Source organism: Terrapene carolina, unplaced genomic scaffold (genome assembly GCF_002925995.2).
Source record: "Terrapene carolina triunguis isolate 2854851 unplaced genomic scaffold, T_m_triunguis-2.0 Scaffold89, whole genome shotgun sequence".
Lineage (NCBI taxonomy): Eukaryota > Metazoa > Chordata > Testudines > Emydidae > Terrapene > Terrapene triunguis.
Window position 1 is genome coordinate 24691999 of NW_020664440.1, and position 26079 is coordinate 24718077.

A 26079-nucleotide genomic window follows, 5' to 3' on the forward strand; every position below is an offset into this window, starting at 1 on the left:
ACAACGAAAGTAAAGCAAGAAGAGTTAGGCATAAGGAACAGATTAAAGTACTCAAGGATGTTTTGGACATTAGGCATTCTTCAGGTTGAAGAACATAATCCTTTTTCTGGATTGCAAATGTGTAGTTTTTTTTTTTAAATCCTGAAAGTATATAAAATTCAAATGACAGCACAGCTAGATATTTTACCTATTAAAATATCTGTCTTTAATAACCTATTTTATTGTAAATCCTAATAATTTATAATCTAGGTATTCTTGATTAATAGCAATTTGAGCACTAGAGTTTTCTTAAAGAAAATAAGGCTGCTTATTTCAACTGTGTTTTCTTTATTATTTCAAAGCTTTCAGGCTGAAATGGGTGTGGGTTTTCTTATTATGATGATACCTATTTCCCTAGACCAATCCATCTATGGATTTTAAGTGAATAAATAATTTCCCTGCATGTTTGAGCCATGAATGCATTCAATAACCCTCTCAACACTTCACCAAGGCATAAAGTTTATGAAAAGAGGAAAGGCTCCAGGCCTGGATTATATCCATATGGAGTTCCTACTTCACTAGGCTGCCACCGTTACTCAAACAATGTTTCTGTGAGGGGACTAGAATCTGGGTCTGCAGAGTCTGGCATGGATGATGTCCCCATAGTGCTACCAGGAGCCCATGCAGAGCCCCAGCCAGGGAGCACTGTAGAGAATAGCGCCATAGGAAGTGCCGTCCAAGGGACCCAGAGTGACAGTACTCTGTGGCCCTCTGATTGGCCAACCATCCTATTTAACTCTGGAGGGTGCCCCACAAAGTTATCTGGGCAACAACACAGACTTCTGGCCTGCTGTGACCCCCAGACCTCACCTTGTCTCCTGTTCTCTAATCCTAGCCTGACCCTGACCCTAACTCTTGCCTCCTGACTTTAGCCTGGTACTACCTCTGATCTCCAGTCTCCAACCTTGGCCTGAATTTGGCCCTGACTCTTGCTTATTGAACCTGACTCTAGCGATTCCTCTGATCCCTGCTCACCAACTACTGTTCCTGATGTGGGGACCCTAGTCCAGCTGTGACCATTAGGCCAAACTGGCTGCTCCCTGGTCCCTTACCAGGACAGTTGCATCCCAAAAATCTGGTGCAGGGCAAAGGTTGTAGCCATTCCAAAATCAGGAAAACTCCTGGGAGATCCCGTGAGCTACTGACCCATCTCTCATTTGTGTCACATGGATGCTTATGAAGAGACTGATTCTCATGTGCATCAGTGAGGTTATTGAACTACAACTGCCCTTAGTTCAGGCTGGCTTCAGACAAGGACAGTGTACTGAAGATCAAGTAATTCACCTAGCACCCAAGACATTGACGATCCCTTCAAAAAGGGCTAGAAAGTTGGTTCAATGTAGAAATTCAGCTGGCTTAGGCATCTCTGTAACAGACTCCCACAAGGATCCATTCTAGCTCCTCTCCTTTTCAACATATATACTTACAAAGTACCAACAACTAATGCTGATGAGTATGTATGTATGTATGTGTGGATGACATCTGTCTCACTGATGTAAGTAACAATCTACAAGACACTGAATGTCACACTTACCTTCATCAGTGGACACTTAAATTGAGTCTAAAATGGTGACCACAACATTCCATGTGAACAATCGTCTGGCCAATCAAGCCCTTACAGTCTATGTTGAGGATCCTCCACTCTTTTTCCAGCCAATTGTCACTTATTGGGAATCAAATCACTGCAGTCTAACATACCAGTCCCATCTAGAGCACTGAAATTAAAAGGTCACCTCCCATGCTGTGTTGATCCAGAAGCTAGTGGGAACCTTTTGGGGAGCAGAGGCAACTGTTTAATGAACCTCAGTGCTGGTGCTGGTATTCATTCCAGCACAATATGAGGCAGCAGCTGGCATACGCATCTAATTGATTCAGCGCTGAACACAGTCACCTATGTCATTAGTGGTTGCTATAGCCACATATTAAAACCATAGCTCCCTCAAAACTTCAACAAGATGCCATTACCCTTAAAACTGCAAGGAGGGCTATGACAGAAGAAAACAACCAGCTACATATGCAAAGTTGACAGTGACTCCAACATTTACAAATAAGCAATGCACATTTCCTGTAAGATCGGCCTGCATCCAGAAGAAAACACATACACCTCCAGTCCCTGGTGACTTGCCATGACTGATTTGGTCACATTCTTTTATGGCACTGTTCATGAACTCATGTCCAGAGCTGCCAGCCCAGTGCCAATCTCAGATGAACAGTGGCATATCAGGTTTGACAGCTCTGTCCTTGCAGAGTGGCAGCAACTCTGGGGTAGAGAGGCAGGCGTGCTGACAAATTTCAGAAGCCCTAACCTTCATCCACCTGTTTGCAACCTGGGATGCACATTCTAGATTACGCTTAACAGGCTGCTAACTGGAACGGCAAGAGTGGCCACCACAATGCAAAAATTTGCCTTAGCTCATTCTTGGCAGTGTAACCATGGGGCAGCAATGCAGACAGTCAAACATGGTGGAGGAGTGCATGACGAGAAGGTTGGCGGCCTGACTGCAATCCTTTGCTACCCTGGACGAAACAGCAGTTAGATGGCTTAACAATCTAGATATAGATTTGTGATGACAGGAGTGTAAAAATATTGCTAGAGCATGCATAGGTGTAATCAGGAAGACCAAGGCACAATTGGAGTTGCAGCTAGCAAGGGATGTGAAGGGTAACAAGAAGGGTTACTACAGGTATGTTAGCAACAAGAAGAAGGTCAGGGAAAGTGTGGGACCCTTACTGAATGGGGAGGCAACCTAGTGACAGATGATGTAGAAAAAGCTGAAGTACTCAATGCTTTCTTTGCCTTGGTCTTCACAGACAAGGTCAGCTCCCAGACTGCTGCACTGGGCAACACAGTATGGGGAGGAGGTGAGCAGCCCTCAGTGGTGAAAGAACAGGTTAAGGACTATTTAGAAAAGCTGGACTTGTACAAGTTCATGGGTCCATTTCTAATGCATCCAAGGGTGCCGAGGGAGTTGGCTGATGTGATAATGGTCATTGGCCATTATCTTTGAAAATTCGTGGTGATCGAGGGAAGTCCCGGATGATTGGAAAAAGGCAAATATAGTGCCCATATTTAAAAAAGGGATGAAAGAGAATCCGGGGAACTACAGACAGCCTCACTTCAGTCCCGGGTAAAATCATGGATCAGGTCCTCAAGGAATCCATTTTGAAGCACTTGGAGAAGAGGAAGGTGATCAGGAACAGTCAACATGGATTCACCAAGGGCAAGTCATGCCTGACCAACCTGATTGCCTTCTATAATGAGATAACTGGCTCTGTGGATATGGGGAAAGCAGTGGATGTGATATATCTTGACTTTAGCAAAGCTTTTGATACAGTCTCCCACAGTATTCTTGCCAGCAAGTTAAAGAAGTATGGATTGGATGAATGAACTATAAGGTGGATAGAAAGCTGGCTAGATCATTGGGCTCAACAGGTAGTGATCAACGGCTCAATGTCTAGTTGGCAGCCGGTATCAATCAGAATGCCCCAGGAGTTAGTCCTGGGGCCGGTTTTATTCAATATCTTTATTAATGATCTGGATGATGGGATGAATTGCACCCTCAGCAAGTTCGCAGATGACACTAAGATGGGGGGAGAGGTAGATATGCTGGAGGGTAGGGATAGGGTCCAGAGTGACGTAGACAAATTGGAGGATTGGGCCAAAAGAAATCTGATGGGGTTCAACAAGGACAAGTGCAGAGTCCTGCACTTAGGATGGAAGAATCCCATGCACCACTACAGGCTGGGGACTGACTGGCTAAGCAGTAGTTCTGCAGAAAAGGACCTGGGGATTACAGTGGACGAGAAGCTGGATATTAGTCAGCAGTGTGCCCTTGTTGCCAAGAAAGCCAACGGCATATTGGGCTGTATTGGTAGGAGCATTGCCAGCAGATCTAGGGAAGTGATTATTCCCCTCTATTCGGCACTGGAGTATTGTGTCCAGTTTTGGTCCACCCACTACAGAAGGGATGTGGACAAATTGTAGAGAGTCCAGCGGAGGGCAACGAAAATGATTAGGGGGTTGGGGCACATGACTTATGAGGAGAGACTGAGGGAACTGGGCTTATTTAGTCTGCAGAAGAGAAGAGTGAGGGGGGATTTGATAGCAGCCTTCAACTACCTGAAGGGGGGTTCCAAAGAGGATGGAGCTAGGCTGTTCTCAGTTATGGGAGATGACAGAACAAGGAGCAATGGTCTCAAGTTGCAGTGGGGGAGGTCTAGGTTGGATATTAGGAAACACTATTTCACTAGGAGGGTGGTGAAGCACTGGAATGGGTTACCTAGGGAGGTGGTGGAATCTCCATCCTTGGAGGTTTTTAAGGCCTGGCTTGACAAAGCCCTGGCTGGGATGATTTAGTTGGTGGTGGTTCTGCTTTGAGAAGGGGATTGGACTAGATGACCTCCTGAGGTCTCTTCCAACCCTAATATTCTATGTTTCTATGACTACAAAACCACATCTTTGTTCTTCAGGTCTGTATATTCATAATAACAGATTTTTATGTTTCAATAAGATTCCAAAATATGGACCTGATTTTGTTCTTGAAGTCAATGGGAGTTTTCTCATTTGCCCATTGACTTCAGTGGGAGCAGGACTGGACCCTAAATCCTAAGAATTTTATGGAGCAAATGTATTTTTGTTTAACTAGTTAAAATATTTTTAAAAATAAGATACATTATTGTTAAGGTTTGATTCAATTCGAAAATCAAAGTGTTTTTTTTTTTAAATCCATCTACATTAAAGGAAGAAATTTCCTGTTTTCGGTATATATTTTTTATTTTTAAGGTATAAGGTCAGATCTGGATAGGCAGATATGTCCATGTGGAATCCCACAGACGTATTTGACCTCCATGGGATTACTCATGCATAAAGTTATTGACATATATAGCTTTGCAGGATCAGTCTTAAATCTTTACAGCATCTTCTATGAGGCTGATTAGTTGAACCCAGTAGATATAATAAATTGTCAGGGTACAATGCAATATCCATACATCTGAGTCATTTGTTAAGGTGTAGAGTTGATAAAGGAAGAAGATACTCATTTTTGACAGATTTTAAAAAAATCATCATACTCTATTTTTCAAGAAATATTTCCTCAGAAAAATATTTTTAAGTAGCTACCTCAGCAAGAGTCTTTCTAAAGTACATCTTCCACAGCATTTTATCCTAGCTGTTTGATTTCTTTCTAAATTAACGTGTAGAGTTATAAGATTTTTCATCACATCTAGTTTGGGGGCATGAATACTTTAAAAATGCTTAGTTGTTTAGACTAAATTGTTACACTTATACAATTAAAATTCAATTTCTTTTGTACTAAAAACATGGTCTATCATGTGTTTGGTAAGACTGTTTCATTTTGTATTTTTATATTTTGTTCCTGTGCTAGGGACATAAAACAGAGCTTTGTTAATCCTATTTCCTATTGTATATTATTCCAGACATGGAGTATTGCATGTTTTTGCTATGAAATTGGCAGTGAAGTGTAAGAGTTTCTGGTGCAATGGTGAAGTTTTTTAATTGGCTCTGACTGGTAGTCCCACTGTAATAATATTTAATGTGATGAAAGTTGTTGAAATAAAGTATTCCTTAGGGGAATATTACAAATCCTGCTCTTCCTCTTGTAGCAATATTTTGCATGTTTGCATTTTTGGAAGTTTTTTAAAAAAAACAAAAAAACAATTTTTACTTTGTGGTATCAGATAAAGGCTATTATGAGCATGAAACATTTTTTATTTTTGGCTGACATTGCCTAGTTTTGGCTGACATTGCTTAGTTTTTAGCCAACGTACCCAGGCGTCTAATTAAAATTAGGAACTTAGCAGTGGGTTGATTTTCTGTAAATATCAGAAGGCAAGTCATTTGAGAGTGAACTATAGCTATGCACTATTGTAAGATGAAGTCTGAAAGAGACCTAGCTATATCTATCTGCTGAATGGAATTTTAAAATGCTGGACTAAAGGAGTGAAATGTCCTGCTGCATGGATAAGAGATCAGCTTTTGTAATGTTCTTTCAGAAGAATAAGAAAAAAGTTTAACATAGTTAAAAATAATACCCATTTTAACATAAAGTGATATGGTGTTTCTGTATTCTTTCTATTGGTCTAGGTGCTAATGTGGTCTCCATCATGGTAGTGTATGAGTGCCATTCCCTACTAAAGTTTTCTGTTTAAGGTCCAGATTGTGACTAGCCCTAATGCGGTTGCACAGGGAAGTAATCAGGAGTAAGACCCTCTCCTACACTCCTCATTAGGGCTCCCCCAGATCTTGGGCCCAAGCATGGGGCGGGGGAGAGTAGGAGCTGTGTGCCTGGTACGTACCCTTCTTGAGCAGGTGAATGGAAGGAGTGAAGAGGAAAGTAGGCAGAGCCAAGGCTCCATTCCCTGCCCCTGTGCACTGGCCAGCAGAGAGGAGCTGGAGTGTGGGTGGGGAAAATGATATGCCTTGTAAAAAGTTGCAGAAAATTATTCTCCTTCTCCCTTTCCTTCCATGAGCAAGAGGCAACAGGGAGGAAATTTTGAGACTCTGGGGCTCCTGGGAGTTCCTCTTGGAGCAGCATAGCTATATTTTGCCCTATTTTAAGGGCTCAGAGCAAAGGTTCAGTCTAGCCCTAAAATACCAATGAGGGGATATAATTGAAAAAAGTTTAGTATTAAAAAGCCCCACAGTCTTAGAAATTAATAACTAATGCTTGGACAAATGTGTCAATTTATTCATCTTTCCTCCTTTATGCTTGTTTGAAGTCCTCCTACACTGAAATGATGCTCAACAGTTTGTTTTATACCTTCATCTCATATTTGTTGTAGTATGGTTGTTATTTGGATGTAACACATTTCTTTACTGGATGGCAGAATTGGTTGCATGAAATCTGTGAGGTCGCATTGTTTTCACCTGTAAAGTCCCACATGCCTTTGTCCTTTCTTCTCTGCAGTTTAACATGTAAGATGAAAGATCAGGTGACAATAAGATCCTCTCAACTTCCCATATCCATAAAAAATACATTTCAGGCTTTTAAAACATTTATTTTAAACAATATTATTTTATTTGAACTCTTTCCAGAGAATTTTTCAATTTCTTATTCTTCATTCTTTCTCCTGCCACCCACAGAACAGATCATCTGTTTTATTCATTTCATAGCAGAGTACAATTTCAAAATGTGAAAAATGGAAAGGAACAAATATTCCTATTTTGTTATGTATGTATTCATGGGGACAAATACTTAGTTAAGGTTGTTCTTTTTCTTTTTCTTTTTTTTGGGGGGGAGGGGGGGAATTCTGCATCCTCCAAGACAGCTACAAATTATGTCTCCACAATTTACATAAATTTCAATCGTGAAATGGTTTGAAAGAATTATAGGAAGTATAATATAATGAAACATTAAACTACAGATAGGGGGTTCTTGAGTATGCTGCTCCAGGAAAATTGGAAAGTTTGATCTGGAAAATACAGGAATCTATTGCATTTAAGAAATCATGTCCTGAAAACTTAACTGTGGTATGCATTAGCTGAAATAGAAAGTTTCTGTAATGTCTAAACTTTTTAGTAGTTTATTCTAATTGACCAGGACCCTGATGTAATGAACCCTTCCCTCTTCTGCTTCTGACAGGTGTACCAGTGTAGTGTGCAAGAGCTATAATTCTAAGGGATGTTTTGGTGCCAATTCTAAATGTAAAAGGAAGGCAAAGGGGTTTTTTTGGGGTGGGGGGAGCTTGCTGTGTTTTTTTTTTTTAAGTGAAACCCTATGGAAGTTAAGTTGGTTTTGTTGTAATGTCTTTACCTAAAATTTAGCGATCAGTGAGAAACTCAGAATTATTACACACTGCAGCAGATTATAAGCAAACTATTCTTGATTACAATGAATTGAAATAGGTTTGAATAAGAAACTTATGACCACTTTGTCTCAATCTTCCTGATTTATATAGAGTGGGCCGTATATAAGTAATATCCTAAACTTCAAGTGACTTTGACACTAGGATCATTTGGAGTTTAAGGAATATGCATATAGTGTATTATCTGGGTACCACTTACCTGCTACTGATGGTTGAAGTAGTTCTTACTATTAATCTCTACTAACTTTCTCCCAAAAAGTTAGTTCCTTAGTTTCTTAAGCTCTCTATGATACTACTGCATTGTTAGAAGCTACAGTGACTGCCTGGATTCACTGACTATTGCCAAGCCTGGGAAGCCAACCAGTAATCCTTTATCCTACTGGCCTGTAGCACTCCTCTGCATATCATACAAGTTCACAGAGAGAATATTACCGGCAAGGATTATGCTGCTTGTAGAATTAATGTTATTGAATGAACAAGCAGGTGTTTGATGAGGCTGCTGCTGTAATGATCAAGTATTAGCTTTAACATCACATACTGAAGCAGGATTCCAGCAAAAACTCAAGACGGGGCAACTTTCGTAGACTTATCTGCTGTCTACAGAACTGTATGGAGGAATGGCCAGCAAAAGCCAGCAAAATTATCCTATGAAACGCATCGATAAAATTCTTCCATGAAGTTTTGACCAACTGTAGGTTTTGCATTCTCCTTGGTGACTAGGTCAGCAGGCCGTGCACTCTTAGTGATGGCCTACCACAGGGATAGTCCTAGCCCCTATCCTGTTTACTATGTACACCAGTGACCTTCCCCAAACATCATCGTGGAAATTTGTCTATGCTAATAATGTTGCTCTGACTACACAGGCAATGGATTTACCTACAACAGAACAAATTCTAACCAAGGCCCTTAAAATCATGGAAGAATATTTCATTTATTGGCAGTTAAAACCACACCCTATGAAGACTAATGTGTCAGCATTTCATCTAAAAAAATTGAAAGCCTAGAGGGGAACTGCACAGGGACTTTTGTGATGAGTCTTGGTGTGTGACATTAGACTGAAGCTTCACATGCCACCAGCATCTGAAAATGATTCATGACAGAATAAGGATGCACATAAATCTCATCCAGAAACTGGCAGGAATACTGGCATGCAAAACTTCCAGAGACCTCTTCACTGGCCCCTGACTGCTCTACTATGGAATACTGCTCCCCAATCTGAACACATACATCACTTGTTAATTCTCAACATAACATAGTCATTCAGATCATTATGTGCACAGTAAAATCAACACCACATCTGTGGCATACATCTGTCCACCCCAAATTTGTTGTGACGTGAGAATCCTTCGGGAGTGCCATTGTGTTCGAGGGAATGAGGATCTTCCAGTACATGAAATAATATACTAAATAATATACTGAGATTTCCAATCCAAAGACCCTTTTGGCTTGCAATGCAAGAGCACAAAGAATTGGTCTCATGCCAAAGGTAAGCGGTGAGCAAGGTGGAAGGACGCTAACGTCCACAACAAACACCACAACAAGCACCCAACCGAAGAACCAAATGGCTTTTCACTTCCACTTTGAATCACATCCACACTCCTCAGATATGGCACCACATCCACACAGGCCAGATGTGCTGACCTCCTCCATAAATGGGGACTGAGGGTTTGTCTATGCAAACATTTAGTTCATGGCAAGCTGAAGTGTGAATCTACCCTGCACGAGCCTGCCATGCTACATCTGCTGCCTCCTGACATTTATTAATAGTTTGTTAATGTGCTTAAATCTAGTCCTCTTTGAAACAGGATTAGAGCTTGTTATCATTTGCCGTTCTGTGTTGCACACTACAGGAAAGAAGCTGGCATAGGAAGTACTGGAGGGGAAGGGTGATGACAAGAAGCAGGTAGTTCAGTCAGAAAATATAAACCCCTTTATAGGGGCCAAATGTAAATTAGTTTATCATTTACTCTGCACTATGTTTGAAAACCATTTTTCATTGGAAGGATGCACCATAACATCCAATCATACTAATTGAATAATACACTGCTTAAATTCAGTTGAACACCACATCAAACTGCTAGGACAGAAAGAGACATTTCACAGTGTATTTTTCCACGCAGAAATGGTTATATACTTAAGATCTACCCCAGGGGTGAGCAAACTTTTTGGCCCGAGGGCCACATTGGGGTTGCAAAACTGTATAGAGGGCCAGGTAGGGAAGGCTGTGCCTCCCCAAACAGCCTAGGCCCCATCCCCTATCCACCCCCTCCCATTTCCTGCCTCCTGACTGTCCCCCTCAGAATCCCCAGCTCATCCAATCCCCCTGCTCCTTGTCCCCTAACTGCCCCCTCCCGGACCCTCCACCCCTAACCGCCCCCCGGGACCTCACCCCCTATATAACTCCCCTGCTCCCAGTTCCCTGACTGCCCCGACCCCTATCCATACCCCTGCCCCCTGACAGGCCCCCCGGGACCTCACACTTATCCAACCCCCACTGTTCCCCGTCACCTGACCCCTATCCACACCTCCGCCCCCTGACAGGCCCCCCCCCGGGACTACCAGGCTTATCCAACCCCCCCCCGTTCCCTGTCCCCTGACCGCCCCCCTCAAACCTCCGCCCCATCCAACCGCACCCTGCTCCCTGCCCCATATCCAATCCCCCCTGTCCCCTGACTGCCCCCCGAAACCTCCTGGTCCTGGGTACCTTACCGTGCCGCTCAGAGCAGCATGTCTGGCAACCGCGCCACCCGGCAGGGGTGTGCCACTCTGCTGGCCAGAGCGCTGCCCGCGCAGCGGCGTGGCTGTGGGGGAGGGAGAACAGCAGGGGAGGGGCCGGGGGCTAGCCTCCCTGGCCAGGAGCTCAAGGGCCGGGCAGAATGGTCCCGCGGGCTGGATGTGGTCCGCAGGCTGTAGTTTGCCCACCTCTGATCTATCCTGTATGAACTCTTGTAAATGGGCTGATTTTCATTTGGATTTGCACAATACTTCTAACATATGGATTGGCATATGATTATAAAAATAGAAAGGATTTCACCCAGATGCTGAAGGTATTTTAGTATATAAAATATATATATTTTAGTAAATAATAGAGAACTGTGTGTTTAAACCCATTTTGTCGTTTATTTCTAAGAATTAGCTTCAAACTGATACACAAGGTTTTTATCCCCCAGTATAACGCGGATGGAAATATCTCTGCAATTTCTTAGCACTAACTGTTACTGATTATTTGTTGACACATACTGTTGTGTATTTCCTAGCATTAATGTTTCCTTACATGTTACAGTGTGATAAAAGACAGTGTTTCAACGAAATTCCTAAATCTATTGTAGTGGACCTGATGACCCAGTGGTGGTGGTTCTCACCATCGTCTGGTGTATTTCTTGCTCCTCAATCCCAAATCAAATTGAATTGACTTAAAGATGCTGCTGCAACTGTCAACTTTCAAGGACATGTCTAAAGGAGAGAGTGTCTATAATAATGCATCTGGGAACTGGTCGGGGTGCTCGAATAATTTGTATACGGGAGTGCTGACAGCCATTGAACCAAACTTTAAACACGTCAAGCCAGCACCCCTAGTTCCAGCACCTATGGAGCTGGGTTTATACCAGTGGTTCTCAAACTTTTGCACTGGTGACTCCTTTCAAATAGCAAGCCTCTGAATGCGACCCCCCCTTATAAATTAAAAACACTTTTTAATATATTTAACACCATTATAAATGCTGGAGGCAAAGCGGAGTTTAGGGTGGAGGCTGACAGCTCGCGACCCCCCATATAATAACCTCGTGACCCCCTGAAGGGGCCCGACCCCCAGTTTGAGAACCCCTGGTTTATACCATGTCAGAGAGGAGTGTTCCTCATCTGGGTAGGAGATAAGATTCCCCCGCTCTCAAATATCCTCTAAGTCTTTAATGAAGATACAAACAAAAGCCTCCAACTCTCCAGTGCCCCAAAATCTCAGCTCCTGATTATTTGTCTCAGCCTGGGGGAGTTCAGTTTATCATACTCCAGTTACTGTTTTGTGTAACTCAAAACATGATTGAATTAACAAAAGGGTGATTTAAGCAGGAAAATTTTTGATTGTGTTGCTTAACTGAGCTGAGAAAATAAATTGCTGTGAAGAGGGTTGTGCTTTTTAATATATACAACAGCATGGAATGTTGGCAAGCATATGCTTTTCTTGCAAATTCTATTTTCTGGTCTTAGAAGTTGAGTATAAAAGACACAGGTAGTAAATGGGCCTCGAGTCAGGTTACCTTATCTGTGTGTCTCTGTTAATCATCTAACTCCAACAATATAGCACAAGTTTAGTACTACTGTACAGTGCATCTGTCTTTCCAAATGTATTAGTTTTTTGGCTTTATCTTTGTCTTTTTTTTAATTTGTCTGCTTTTTTATCCTTATAGTTCTGTTTTATCTTTATTTATTTTTCATTAATGGATACCATCCTGTCTTAGTTTTGAACTGTTTTCTGTATGCATATATCTTTGATTTCTTAAATATGTTTTGAAAATTACAGGAAGATGAGCTAAATTCATAGTTAATTCTTAACACATTTCAGATAAGAAATAAAACAAATAGAGAAAACATACATGTCATAGTACTGAAGCAAGCTACATCGAATTTACCAGTTTGCTAAAAAAGTGGTCACATTGGAGCTGAGGGTTTCGGAAAAGGAAATGAATAGGGAAATTGCACAGCACACTTGTTGCTTTTAGTTCACTGAGTGCCTTGTTTTATTTCAGAGTTCTGTTCCCCATTTTGTAAATATCACTGTTGTTAAGTTTGAAGCTGTTAAGCTCTCACCTTCCATTCTGAAGCTCCCTTGGTGAAAACCTAACATTCCTGTACCATTACTTCATCTGTATCAAGTTCTCTGATACCCTGGATAGCAATTTTGTTGGCTATCCTATAAAAGTGAAGGGTATTGAGCTTCCCAATAGCCGGCCTAAATTGAGCAGCATTTAGGTCATGATAGCTTCCGTTTCCATTTAATGCAATAAGTTACTCTTCCAACTGAGAAAGAGAGAGACATTAAGGAGGGCTGGAAACATTGCAAAGCTGACTGAATGGTCATAAAATATATTAATGCATCTCCACAGACAGTTTCATCAACAGCAGCAATAGTTTGCGCAAAAAAAAAAAAAAACTATGTTCTCCTGCAAGCATTGATGAAAGCAAGGTCTTTGTCACTGATCATTGCTCCATACAGTAAAAAGATAAAGAAAACTAACAGCACAAACACAGAGTTCTTTCTTTCTGGGTCAATCTCTAAAAATAAAAGTTCTCTTGTTCTTATTATTTTGCTTCCTAGATATTGTCACGAAAACCCTTTGATAAAAGCGATTGTGTTGGAAATAATTATATAGAAGGACTTAAATCACTGAAAGTTCAAATACCAACCCATGTGTTTAGCTTTAGGGGAATTTCAGTTTGTCAAAAATGGTCACGAAACATATGAAAATACTGTATTCTAAGAGGCCGATTATCCACTTGTTAGTAAGCAAATTTACATGTGTATATCTGTGTGTGATATTTTGGTACATGCACATCTGCATTTTAAATTGAAAGATTCTAAGGCCTGTGCACCAGATCTTTCTGTAGGATTGCACTTATTTGAAATGCACTTACTGGGGCAGGAAATGAGTCTTTGTCTCATTAAATTTGGTGCATGCTCAGCCAAATTGTGAGCTAGATTGTAACCTTACGATCTGACCTCACTGAAGGGTGATGCATAGTCCAGTGCCCCAGAAGGAGACTAGAGAATTAATTGGGAATCAGAGTCACAATCCTCCCCTGCTCTCTCCTTGTTCTGGAGAGAAGTTATTTTTGCTCTTTTTGTAGAGCAGCTTCTTCCCCTGTTGTGTCCCAGCTAACTACTCTGGCTGGCTAGTGGCGGGTGGGGAGAGAGCAGAGGAGAGGGAAGGGTTCTACTCCTCCACCCCTTCCTCACCCATTTGCTCACAGCAAGGAGTGTCAGGCAAATAGCTCTTGTTCTCTCTCTCTCTCTCCACTGCAGCTGGAATCACAGTCTCAGAAGTTATGAGTGGGAGGTAGGAGGGGGCCTTATTCCCTATTCCTTATCTGCACAGCAGAGTAAGGGTTGTGTCAATCTTGCCCACTGAGGGTGACCTCATTCTGTGAGTAGTCCCGCTAACATGAGTAGCACCACTGAGTGAAAGTAGAGTGGCAGAATCTGGTCCTCCGTGAGAAAGGATTATACAGAAGTTAGTCCTCCCTGGGTAAGTCTACACTGCAATTAAAAACACGTAGCTGGCCATGTCAACTGTCTCAGGCTGCGGGGCTCAGGCTAAGGGGCTGTTTAATTGTGGTATAGACATTCAGGCTCAGGCTGCATCCCGAGCTGTGGGAACCTCCTACTTTCTGGGATCCTAGGGCCCAAGCTCCAGCCCAAGCCTGAATGTCTACATCACAGTTAAATGTAGCCTGAGCCCTATGAGCCTGAGTCAGTTGGCACGGGCCAGCCATGGATTTTAACTGCAGTGTAGACACGCCCAATGAGGTCTCAATCCAGCAAAGAGTGTGATTAGTCCGTTTAATGTCATTGGGATTACTAATGTGCTTAAAGTTGCACACCTGCTTGAGCACTTTCTTGAATAGGGACGGGAGTGCACAAGAGAGAGCATTCCAGAGACTTCTAGCAATATAATTTGATTATATTTCTTTTTTCTTTAAAAAATAATTAAACAAATATACAAAATACCCACAATCTACCAGAGTCTCTCAAAACCTTTCTCAAGAAATGGTTACTTGTGCATTTTAAGTACCCGGTAGTCAAGGAATGTCAGTGGGGTTTCCACTTGCAACCTTAATTCTATTTTGTATATGCATATTAGAATGCAATCTTTACTGTGAGCTCTGAGATTACTGTACTAATGCTATGCAAATGTACTGACCTTTACTGCTAAACATCCACTATCCATTTGTCTGATTATATATTGCCTCTTATCATAACCCTATACAGTGATCTGTCCGGAGCATGGATTGTCTTTGATTTGTTTGTATGGTGCCTAGCTCAGTTGGGCCCTAATCCCTGATTGGGGGATGTAGGCACTACTGCAATACAAATAATAATACTCACATGATCAAAAACTCTTTTTTAAATAATACATGATAACTTTCATACATATTTTTCTACAGCCTTTGTAAAGTGCCTCTTTCACACAGTGAATGAGGCAGAGCTCTGCATATCAGCTTTGCATACTTACATTTGTATCAGAGTAGTAGCCGTGTTAGTCTGTATCCGCAAAAAGAACAGGAGTACTTGTGGCACCTTAGAGACTACCACAAGTACTCCTGTTCTTTTTACATTTGTATGAAGTTCAGCAGTTCTCTTACTGTCATATACTATGTAGTAGTCAATAACAGAAGGTGCTACATTGTCTAAAATTCTAGAAACATTTGTATGTTCTATTGTATAATCTGAGAAATAGCATGGGATGATGTAATACTGCCACCTAACTTCCCATCTTCCCTCCATCTCTCACAGGATCAGGACATGCAGGTGAATGATGGCAGACACAGGGATGGATTTAAGTGGCAGGCTGTAACTTTATCAACTTAACACGGGGAGGTGTGCTGTATGTCCCACATCTCTCATGTACCAGGCATTGAAGTGATTTCAGTGCCGGGGTTACAGGACTCCCAACATACGACCCATAACTTAGTATAGACCATTCTCAGCCTACCTCTAGAATTCAGCTCACTTCTGAATCCTCTCACCCTCCCTCCTGCAAAGGGGTAGAAGGAGGGTACAAAAGGAGTCTATGAAGACTTCAGGTTCTCTCTTTCCACAGACACAAGGTCTACCAGTGAAACTCAGGTCTTTATTATCTTCAGAAGCTGGCCCTTTCGGCTTTTATCGGCACTGGATACCAGTTATTCCACTCTGCGCTCTAACCAAAACCAATCACAAAGAAACAAACTATTATATGTTGGCATCCATCATTATATAGAGAGGGAGAAACTCTGAGTAATGATCTGTAAAGGATAATGTTCCAGTTTCTTACTCTGCCATCTTAACTTCTAATTGATGTAATATAAACCATTTATACAGTCTCACTCTAGTAATATATAAAAATTAAATTGTGTGAAAGAACATTGCATTGCTAAGGATTTATCCGGAGGTCTTCCCCAGTTCTGGAAGGAAAAAAGGGAACATGTCAAAAAAGGAAGGAAATTAATATGCTCTGAGTCCTGTTTCAGTCATTGTTAGTTTCTTGTACATCAGTGCCCTTGCCCTCAACAGTATTTAAGAGATAGTCATGTAATCTGGTTGCTGCTGCTTGATCTCAGAATATATGCGATTGCCCAACAAAAGTGATCTTGGGCCTGATTTTCCATTGCCCTGCACCTTGTGTAGTCCTTTACACCAGTGCAAAGTAAAAGTAAAATGCTATCAAATCATGATGTTAGCCTTTTACACTCATTTTTCACTGTTGCAAATGACTAAGTAAGGTGCTGAAAACAACAAAGAATCAGGTCCTTTTTAGTTTTGCTCGTGGAAAAATAGAGGTTTCAGCTCCGTTGTCTACCAAATTTCTTTTCAAAATAGCAAAGCCCTTCTTCAACCTCTGTGGCTGGACTGAGATCTGGGGAAAATTCATTTAATTTTATAGTACTTGTATATAGTATAGCAGAGTTCTATATCTCTGATCAGACAGCATTGTTCCCTGAAACTTTTTAAGGCTTTTCCTAGTAGAAATACCGTAGGCTATTTTCAAGTACTGTTAGTTTTTAATTTAACTGCTTTTATAAATTCTTACCCTTACATAGTTACTGGTGATTTTTCCACTAATAATAATAGACTATCTGCTGTATAATGGTGCTGTACTTACAAATTTGTTCTATGCCATTCTTTTCTAATGTGTTTTCCTTGAGATTCACATGAAAGTTGTAGTGTAAATAATAAATGACAGGCGCCTTCGTGGGAAGTAGGTGGCGCTGTCAGTAGAAAACACAATTAAAATTATAAAACATGGCCCAATTGTTGCAGCAGCCTAATATCTGTGTAGCAAATGTACATTGTAACTAGATCTTTTCTTAAAGTGTCCACTTCAGAAGCAACTGGGGAATTTCCTTATAGGCACTGGAAAATATCCCCTTCATTTGGCAAAAAAGGATTAGCCTGTAGATCTGATTAGGAATTTGCACATGACTTTATTATTATATAGATAAAAAGAAGCAAATTCCTCAGAATCAAAAGGAAGTCAAAGAAAATAATATCTAGTAACCCAAGCAGGTAGAAAATGCTGCTCTAAGAATTTTTTTAGAGTTTGACATGACAGTTGCTGACGATGTAGGATAAATAGCAAAAAAAAAAGGTGTTTTACTCCATTCATCCAGGGAAATATTCTAAGTACAAGAAGCAGGAGAATTCCGAATATTTTAATAAATAGGATTCATAGTGAAATATGAGTCAACTCTGAAACAATTTAATAATATAATTTTTAGCTTAAGTTGAGCTCAGTCTTAACAAAATAAAATGTTTAATTCTGAGAAAATATTTCTAATTTCATGAAATGCTAGCCAGAAATTGATTTATTTACTTAATTCTTTTGTAGAAATCAGAATTATGTCATTTAAAAACATAAGGCTCCTCTGGTTTACATCTTTTCCCCCCAAAAGCCACCCCTAAATGAACTGTAAAAATATGAATGTGCAGCATACTTCAGCAAACAGCACAGCTGGAACATTCAGTATTCTTTACTTATTATTTCCCTGTATATTAATAATTAAATATTACTGCAAGGCCCAATCCTGTAATCCTTATTCAGGCAAAACTGTCCGTGAAGCCAATGCCTGTATGAACACTGCAGGATCTGGCCCATTGTCAGAAACTATTCTTTTTGAAGCAGGCAGCCAAACATACAACAAACTCTTTGAAAAAAATTATCTCTACTATGTTGTGTGACAGCAATGTCATGACATTATACATCTTTTTTAGCATAAAGAGTGTTTGGAATATGTCTTGTGAGAAGGTTTTAAAGATGAAAATAATCTGTGGGCCAGAATATTTGTTTTATCTTTGGAAATTTCATTTCATCTAGACCATTTTGATATATCATTTTAAAAACAGGATAAAATGTTATGTTTTAAACCTGACATCTGGTGATAAATCATATTCACAAGTTTAAATTGTAGCAAGAGATACGTGATTGTAGCCATCAGCATTAACGGGCATATGCATACAATTCTTAGACATATGAAAGATCAAAACAAGAAAGTTGCCAATCTGAAGCACAATCAACAAATGGAAAAAAAGAAGAATGCTCAGTTGCTGGAAGAAGTTCGTAGGCGAGAAGACAATATGACAGACAACTCTCAGCACTTGCAGGTGAGCTGATTTATTAATTCATAATTGTATGCTGGTTTATTAATTACACTTTAAAACGGCCAGAAAAAGTATTTTCCAATGTATGTGTTGTTTCAAAGATGCATAATGTGTCTGAACCTAGTGATCACTCAACTCTCATCAGAGGAGGCATTCATAAGTTCACAAGATTAGGTCCAATATGTGCTAGAAGGGGATCTTCCATGTAATGCAGAATAAGAAGACTCCGAATGAGAATTTGCTAAATACATTCAATATTAATCACAGATATGAAATGCTGACTTCTTGATTTGAATTGAGAATTTTAAATCTGTATAGTATAGCCATACATTTCTCTCTTCCATTCATTTCACTTGCACTCCTTGGACCAAATTCTGCACCCAGTTATACCTATGTGACCCGACTTATGTACAGGGCCAGTTCCATGCCCCAGCGTAGCAAGCAGGTGCCTGGACGGCCAATGAAGAGGGGGGCGGCCAATTCGGCGGCGGGGTCGTCACTCCCTCTCGGAGCGAAGGACCTGCCGCTGAATTGCCGCCGATCGCGATCGCGGCTTTTTTTTTTTTTTCCTGCTTGGGACTGCAAAAACGCTAGAGCCAGCCCTGCTTATGTATAAGTAATTTGGAGGAATGCTGAGTGGAATGTATTGGTCTTCTCTTCAGTGTAACGTCATTTTCCCTTAGTGTAAATGAAAGAAGGATATTCCATTTCCATTTCCTGACTTATCTCAAGATGAAAGGAATGTGAACATATTTTTTGTTTTATGTGTTTTTCTCTGTAAAATAATTATAGAAGGTTAAGCATTATATTATTCTTACATATATATATAAACATTCAAAGATTTAAAAAACAAGTATCACAAGGAAAAAGCAGAGCCTTCATGAACCAACAGCTCCTCATTTTTAAAGACAGGTTTTTACCTTGGTTTCAGAAGAGTTTATACAGTTAATGGATCATCAAAATTCAGAGATAAAGATTCTGCAAGATAATCAGCTGATACAATTCAGTGATACAGTGTGTACAGAAGAAGTTATATTGTAGCAGAGACTAACACATAATTTTGATACCTGCGTTCAGTTATTATTTAGTCTTCTCTGACAATTGACTAAAAATAACCTCTGATCAAATGTATCTAATATTACAAAAATCTGTGAACCACCTGGGGGTACCTGGAATCAGTATTTATAAGTAAAGTTTAAGTTACAGTACTCCAGGTGCTTGTTTGCTTGATCTGGTGGTATAATGGCTCCCTGGATGGTTTCTAATAGATGAAATTTGGCCTGCATGTGCTTTGTACTGTATTGTGTTTCCAGTGTGTCTGTGTGCAATATGGAGAATTTAACACCACTATTTGCTACCTAGTGTTGGCTCTACAGCTGCTAGGTATGTCAGAATCAGATATAGGAGATTATATATCATCCAAGTTCTTGGAAATTTTATAAATTGCAGTGTTGTATACTGCACTGTACTATACTAAATGGGTTTAAAAAAAAAGAAATATTGAAGTTTATGTAGGCTTACCATGGACCATGTAATTTATAAGGATAAAATTAGATTTCTATAGTGCAGAATTACCATTTAGAACACTGAATTAGTTTTTAGAAGTTAATTTATCTCAGTAAACAGAATCTGATTTAACAGCCTGAGAGCGCTTTATTTTTGCCATTGATAATTCACAAGGCTGTTGTGGTGGAAACATCCACTAAAAGATAGTTTCAGAACTCTCTTTCTGAGTCTTTGATGTGCTACCCTCAGAGAATACCATGTGGAGCTTTCATGTCTCTCTCATTTTATCTTCTTATATATAATTATAATGTGCCCATCAAATAGTACCAGAGTGATACCTTGGCTGAATTTTCAAAGAATAAACTCTGCCTCGGATATATCCCTCTTCTGCAACTCAGTTGCTATCAAACATTTGCCAGTAATTAATTATGAAAATGTTAAATAATTAAGAACAATTATTTTAATATTAAGATTCTTTATATTCATTACATTAATTTTTCATTTAAAATCTATATTTTAGAAGTCTACATGAGGCAGAAATAAATGTCAGCTATAATGTGTTAATTCCTGTATAATAGAACAAACTTACCTTGGGAAGGAATGCATAAGCTGTGGTTATCTTTATCAGGAAATTAAAAGATGTGGTATTTCCGTCCTGGGTGTGTTTACAACCTTTGGATGCTTGTTTCTGTAAACAGCAATATACCCAGTAATAGTATATCTGGCATATTGTAGGTAAAAAAAGGGGGAAGTCTGATACAATTGTTCAGAAAAACTGAATGACCTCTTCCTAAATGGAAAGTGCTTTAACTTTCTCTAACATGAGGGCCTTATTCACATGGGACAGTGATCCACAGGTTAAAGAGGCATTAAAAGATCCGACAAAACAAAAAAAGAGGTTAATCTCTCTTAGACTTGGCTTTTGCACTGGTCCTTGAAAGTTACCTCACTGTTGGTAGCTTGATTTCTGAACCACTAGGTGCCTTCTGACTTCACTGAAAGTTGAAGGTTCTGAGCATCTTGAAGGAGATGCTCAACACTTTGCAAGATATAATGTAATGTGAGTAAAAGTCAGTGATACCAAATCTTTATTTATAACTTGGGAATTGACATTATAGGGCATCTTGATCAGAATAGTATCCATGATGTAGAGTTAGACTCTGCATTGCCCTAAGTGCACATGTGATGGGTCGGGGTACAATGAGCTTCCATCTCCCTTTGGGCAGCTGCAGTCCCTGCTTTCAGGAGGAGTGCTGGACTGTTCCTTCTCTACTCCCTTAGAAGTGAAAAGGAGGTGAGGCCATGGCTTTACCCCTTCCCACTACAAAGCACTAGCCAGCAGATCTAGCTGACTGCACAGGGCTTATTGATATCCTGAACCACCACAAAGGCCTTAGAAGCTGGCCTACAGCCTCTGTGTGCCTAAAGCTCTGGGACAGACTCTGCTGCAGAATGCTTATCAGTGCTTTCTCTGGGAAGAGGCAGCTCAACACTGCTCCTTACTGTGGCACAATCTAACCCATAAGTAAGGTGATCAGGGTCAGTGCTAGTGTTGTGTTCTGTTTCAATGAAATCCAAGTTTTATCTAGTTTTACTATTACCCATTGCTGACTGGCCATCTGGATAACTTTTCCTCACTCCTTGCTCTGACTTCTTTCTGTCCACTCCCTGTTGATGTCTGTTGTGCTTTCACTGAACTGGCTGTATTCTCCTTCTGCTGTCCGCTTCCTCAGTGAATTAGACTGGCTCTCATTCCATTGATTAAGGGTGCAAAGCAGGTTGGATTAAAGGGCAAGTGTTCAAAAGCAGGTAAGTGAGGAACAGAGAGCTCATAGAAACCAATGTCAAATGTAAAAGAAATCTTTGAAATGTGAAATGGAGATCTTTTGGAAATACAAATGACTATGTTTATAGAAAAGACTAGACTGACCCAGAGTGCTGGCAGTAGCTCAGAGGTGATTTTGATTGACATCTGAGGCATCTGACTGAAGGTGATTTTGACTTAAAACTTTAGCACCTGGTCATATTAAATAATTTAATTTATTTGGCATAATATAAATACTCCTGCAAACTTAGTTACAAAGAATCTGGCTGGAGGGATGCAGTACAGCTGCGTTCTGCAGGTCTCTGAGCTTTTGACTACATTTGTGAGCATACTGAATTTCTACTGTGTTTGGCTTTTGCTTTCTAATATCTCTGTTCTAAATGATACATATTGTAAATTAATTAGATTGTAATGAGGTAACTTGTGTCCACTCATTTTCTCTCCCAATGAGGAATTAGCCCACTGCTGGAATATGGATATTTGTTATCAATTGGAAGGTATGATAATACTTTATATCAGTAGATAGAATTTGAACCTGTGTGGCTTCTGCTTAAATCCTTTATAGTGAAATGGGCACATAGTGAATTCATAGATGTGATTTTAGTGTTGTCCCAACTAACAACCAGATAAAATGGAAAACATAGTCAATCTTTATATTAAGGTTCCATTTATAAATAGTATATAAATGGTTAATAAATTATTAATGGATGTTTTAATACATGGTGAATCAATTCTTATACATTACTATAGAGTCCAATAGCTCAATATGTTGCTTTATTCATGTGGCTTATATCCATCTGTAACACCTTCTACTGGATGTGCTTATAACACATATTACTTATGTCTGTTATATGCTTATAACATCTGTTAATAATTTATTAACCTTTTATAAACCATTTATAAATGCAACCTTAATGTAAAGAGTGACCTAAAATTCTTTGACCAAGTATAATAGATTCTTGATACTATGTGAGGCCATAGCCAGCTGGCTGTGGCTCCAAGGGTCTAATATGTCAGTTCAGGACATATCCTGTGCTGGAGCACAATGTAGCTCTGACTAGATCCCCTTTCTCCCCAGGCAGGGCTCCTACACTGGGAGCTGGGAAGGAGTTGGTGCGGGAGACCATAGAGCTGGCTCAAGGTACTTGGAGATTCCCCTAGAGCAGTGGTTCTCAAGCAGGGGCACGTGTACACCTGGAGGTACGCAGAGGTCTTCCAGGGGGTACATCAGCTCATCTTGAAATTTGTCTAGTTTTACAACAGGCTACATAAAAACCACTAGCGAAGTCAATACAAACTAAAATTTCATATAGACAATGACTTGTTTATACTGCTCATGTTCCAGTTGATTTATTTTATAATTATACAGTAAAAATTAGAAAGTATTTTTTCAGTAATAGTTTGTTGTGACACTTTTGTATTTTTATATCTGGTTTTGTAAGCAAGTAGCTTTTAAGCGAGGTATAACTTGGGGTTACGCAAGACAAATCAGACTCCTGAAAAGGGTACAGTGGTCTGGAAAGGTTGAGAGCCACTGCCCTAAGGGAAACCCAAGGAAATCAGTTAGCTGGGTTTCCATCTAGTTTATACAGCTGGAGCAGGGACAGAGGTTCTGTCCCTAAATCTGCACTGCTTACTTGCTATATGACAGGTTTCAAGAAATTCAGAAGTCAGTAGTTTCTGTGAAACCTCAGCCTCACAACAACATCAGTTTCTTCCTGAAACTTATAGGTCTCATGGCATCCTGTGCATATACAATACTTTTCACTTGGCTAAGGATGAGGCACCTTTAAAGCTGGTTAAGCATTGAGTATCTTCCTTGGCTTGACAATCTCCAGACTTTAGTGATCATGTCTCAGAAGATTCTAGACCCCTATTGTGGTGGACAGTGCCCGAGGATGTCTGCTGAGGGAATTCAATTCAATCTCCCTTAGCTGTCAGTTTAAATTGTGATTGATGCTTCAGGCATAACTTTAGGGTCAGATTTGGACTGCTATAAAATTTAGGGGCCTTCAGAAATATGAGGAGGCCTGACTTCAGAATAATGTCTTGGAAATTAAGGTTACTTATGTGGTTTTCAGAGCTTTCCTTCCACAAATCAAGGGCAGACCTGTGCGAATCATGAGACACACCATGTAGACACTGACACATATTACAGAAATAGTAAGAGAGGGAGGAGCTGCCCTTGTCCATTTTGTCAAGAAGCTGCGTGACTTTGAGAATGGTGTATCAGGCATCCCCTCTCTTCCCTGGCTCTTCATCTGTCTTGCAAGCAGATGACTTGAGCAGAAATTATAGTGATCAACATGCATGGTCTCTCAAACACTTTGTGGTGACTCCAGTCTTTCATGGATGAGGGACTTCTTAAATACTTCTCTTTACGGCAAGTGGGAACAAGAAATATACTTGTTTGGGTCTACAGGATAACAGGGATGCTGGTTTTCTGTCTGGTAAAGGAAGTTGTACACATTCCTTCCTCTACCATTGGTATTATAATATTGATAAATGGGAAAAGAACTGTGCTGGAGTTGGGGGTGTAGCTCTGTATATTTCTTTTTATTGAACATTTGGTTGCATGAGGGATCATGGCCATTGCTTTTTGGAGGGTCATGACATCAATGCCAAAAGTGCATAGGCCCCTAGGAAAACTTGAAAGTGGATATACTGGTAATCTGTGTGAAAGACTGCAGCTACTACTGTTGGTAAGTACCCTCTCTTTCTCTTTAAAAAAACAGTAATTCCTGCTACATTTTAAACTTTATATTAGACTAAATTATGCAGTTTATTGTGGATATGGGATCAACAGGTGGTTATCAATACACAATTTTTTCAATTGTGAAATTAAGCATTCAAAGAAGAAAGATTTTTACCCCCCTTACTATAAAGCCAAAGATTTGTTTACATTTTGAAGACAAAATATTATCAAAACATGTATAGATATCTGAGGTTATTATATCTGTTTATGATAAATTTTTTAAATTTGCAGTCGAAAGGCTTGTTTAATTTGAGTATTTCAGTCTTTTCCCTGGCCCTCAAAAATCTTTGGTTCAGTGTTAGGTTTTTGCAGCTTTCCACAGAACTTCTCAAATCTATGTTTTCTGGTGTGGATTCCAAGCTGTATATCTGTCTGTAAAAAGTTTTAAAAAACCTCAACTATTTATCTTTCTGTAGTTCTCCTTTCTCTTTTATTACAGGACAAGCTTTGCTTTCATGCTATATTATGTAGATATCAAAATAACTCGCCAACATGTGTTATGACTTGTTACTTTCAGCATACTAATTTGTTTGTTAATAAATATTGAGTTCCCAATCCTCTCAATAAGAATAAAATTAAGTTTGTAAGGCAACATCCAGTTAAGGATGCTTACAGACCATCTCCTGTTTTGATATACTAATTATTTATTTTTGTAAAAATACGTTTGATTTTTTAAAATAGGAAAATACCTTTGCTTACCAAAAGTAGACTTAGCATGTCTTGATATGACTTACATGGTGGAAGATAGCAAAACATTATCTCCTACCCTGTGTGATCCCAAAATTTCCGCTTATTGATAACTTGCAGTTCAAGTAAATAGCACTATTTTCCAATAAGTGGATGACTGATTTTGTAGTTGTCAGTCTTTCTCTCTCTCCACCCTCTAAAGAGGAAGATGTAAATGGCCGGAATTGGGGGAGTGGAGAAAACTGGCTAAGAATATAGAATAAAATACTCCGATCATCATATGTGCTTACAAAAACTTATACACTAAAACAATATAAAGGCATCTCAGACATAAAGAAAATCTAAGGTCCAGTCTTACTTCAACCAGTTCCATAATTGCTTGAACACTGCTAATGAAGGGACTGGACATAGCCATTACCTCACTTCAGCATGGCCTATGCACTCCCTTAGAAGCACAAGCCACCAACAGTCTCAAATCACAGCAGTGTGTCTGGAAACCAAATACTTTAGTCTGAAACTAAATACTTTTAAAAGTACTCTAACTTATCCAGTGGACTTCACAAACTGTACGGTGATTACAATGTTATTTGAAGAGTATCTCATGTGCTCCAACCACAATATTAAACAATGGAAATTTACACATAATACTACACAAATTGTTCTTATCAAATACAAAGTAAATCATCAGAATAACTTTCATAGGAAACAATTCTACTTGTGCCTGATTATACATCTTATAAATGTAGAATTCCCACTATAAAATTTGAACAAAAACATGACGTATTATATTCATGCTGAGCACAATAACTCAGTTGTGGGTGTGTATTTATCTAAACAGCAACACACATACATCTCCCAAGGTAGATTTTGGGGCCAGCAGGAAGAGAGAAGTAAAAAATGTTCATTGCCTATTTTGTTCTGATCTGTTCAACTTCAAAATCTGTTTCTGTCATTTCCCCCTCAGATTTGTCTTTTGAAATTTTTTTTGCCTCCTCTGTAAATTTAAACAAATAAATTCATAATAATTCTCCTGAAAGCAGGTTGAGTAGAAGAGAGCAGAGGACCGTGTCATGAAGAGAGATTTTTCTTTGC

The 26079-nt window shown here is 39.7% G+C and overlaps 1 protein-coding gene across 1 annotated transcript in view; it reads left to right on the plus strand.

The window, feature by feature from the left end:
• ERC2 (ELKS/RAB6-interacting/CAST family member 2) overlaps positions 1 to 26079 on the plus strand; it is a 633577-nt gene that overhangs the window by 395026 nt on the left and 212472 nt on the right. The window contains exon 16 of the mRNA XM_026650452.1: positions 18082 to 18217. Coding sequence (XP_026506237.1) covers positions 18082 to 18217 — 136 coding nt within the window. The remainder of the gene's footprint in view (positions 1 to 18081; positions 18218 to 26079) is intronic.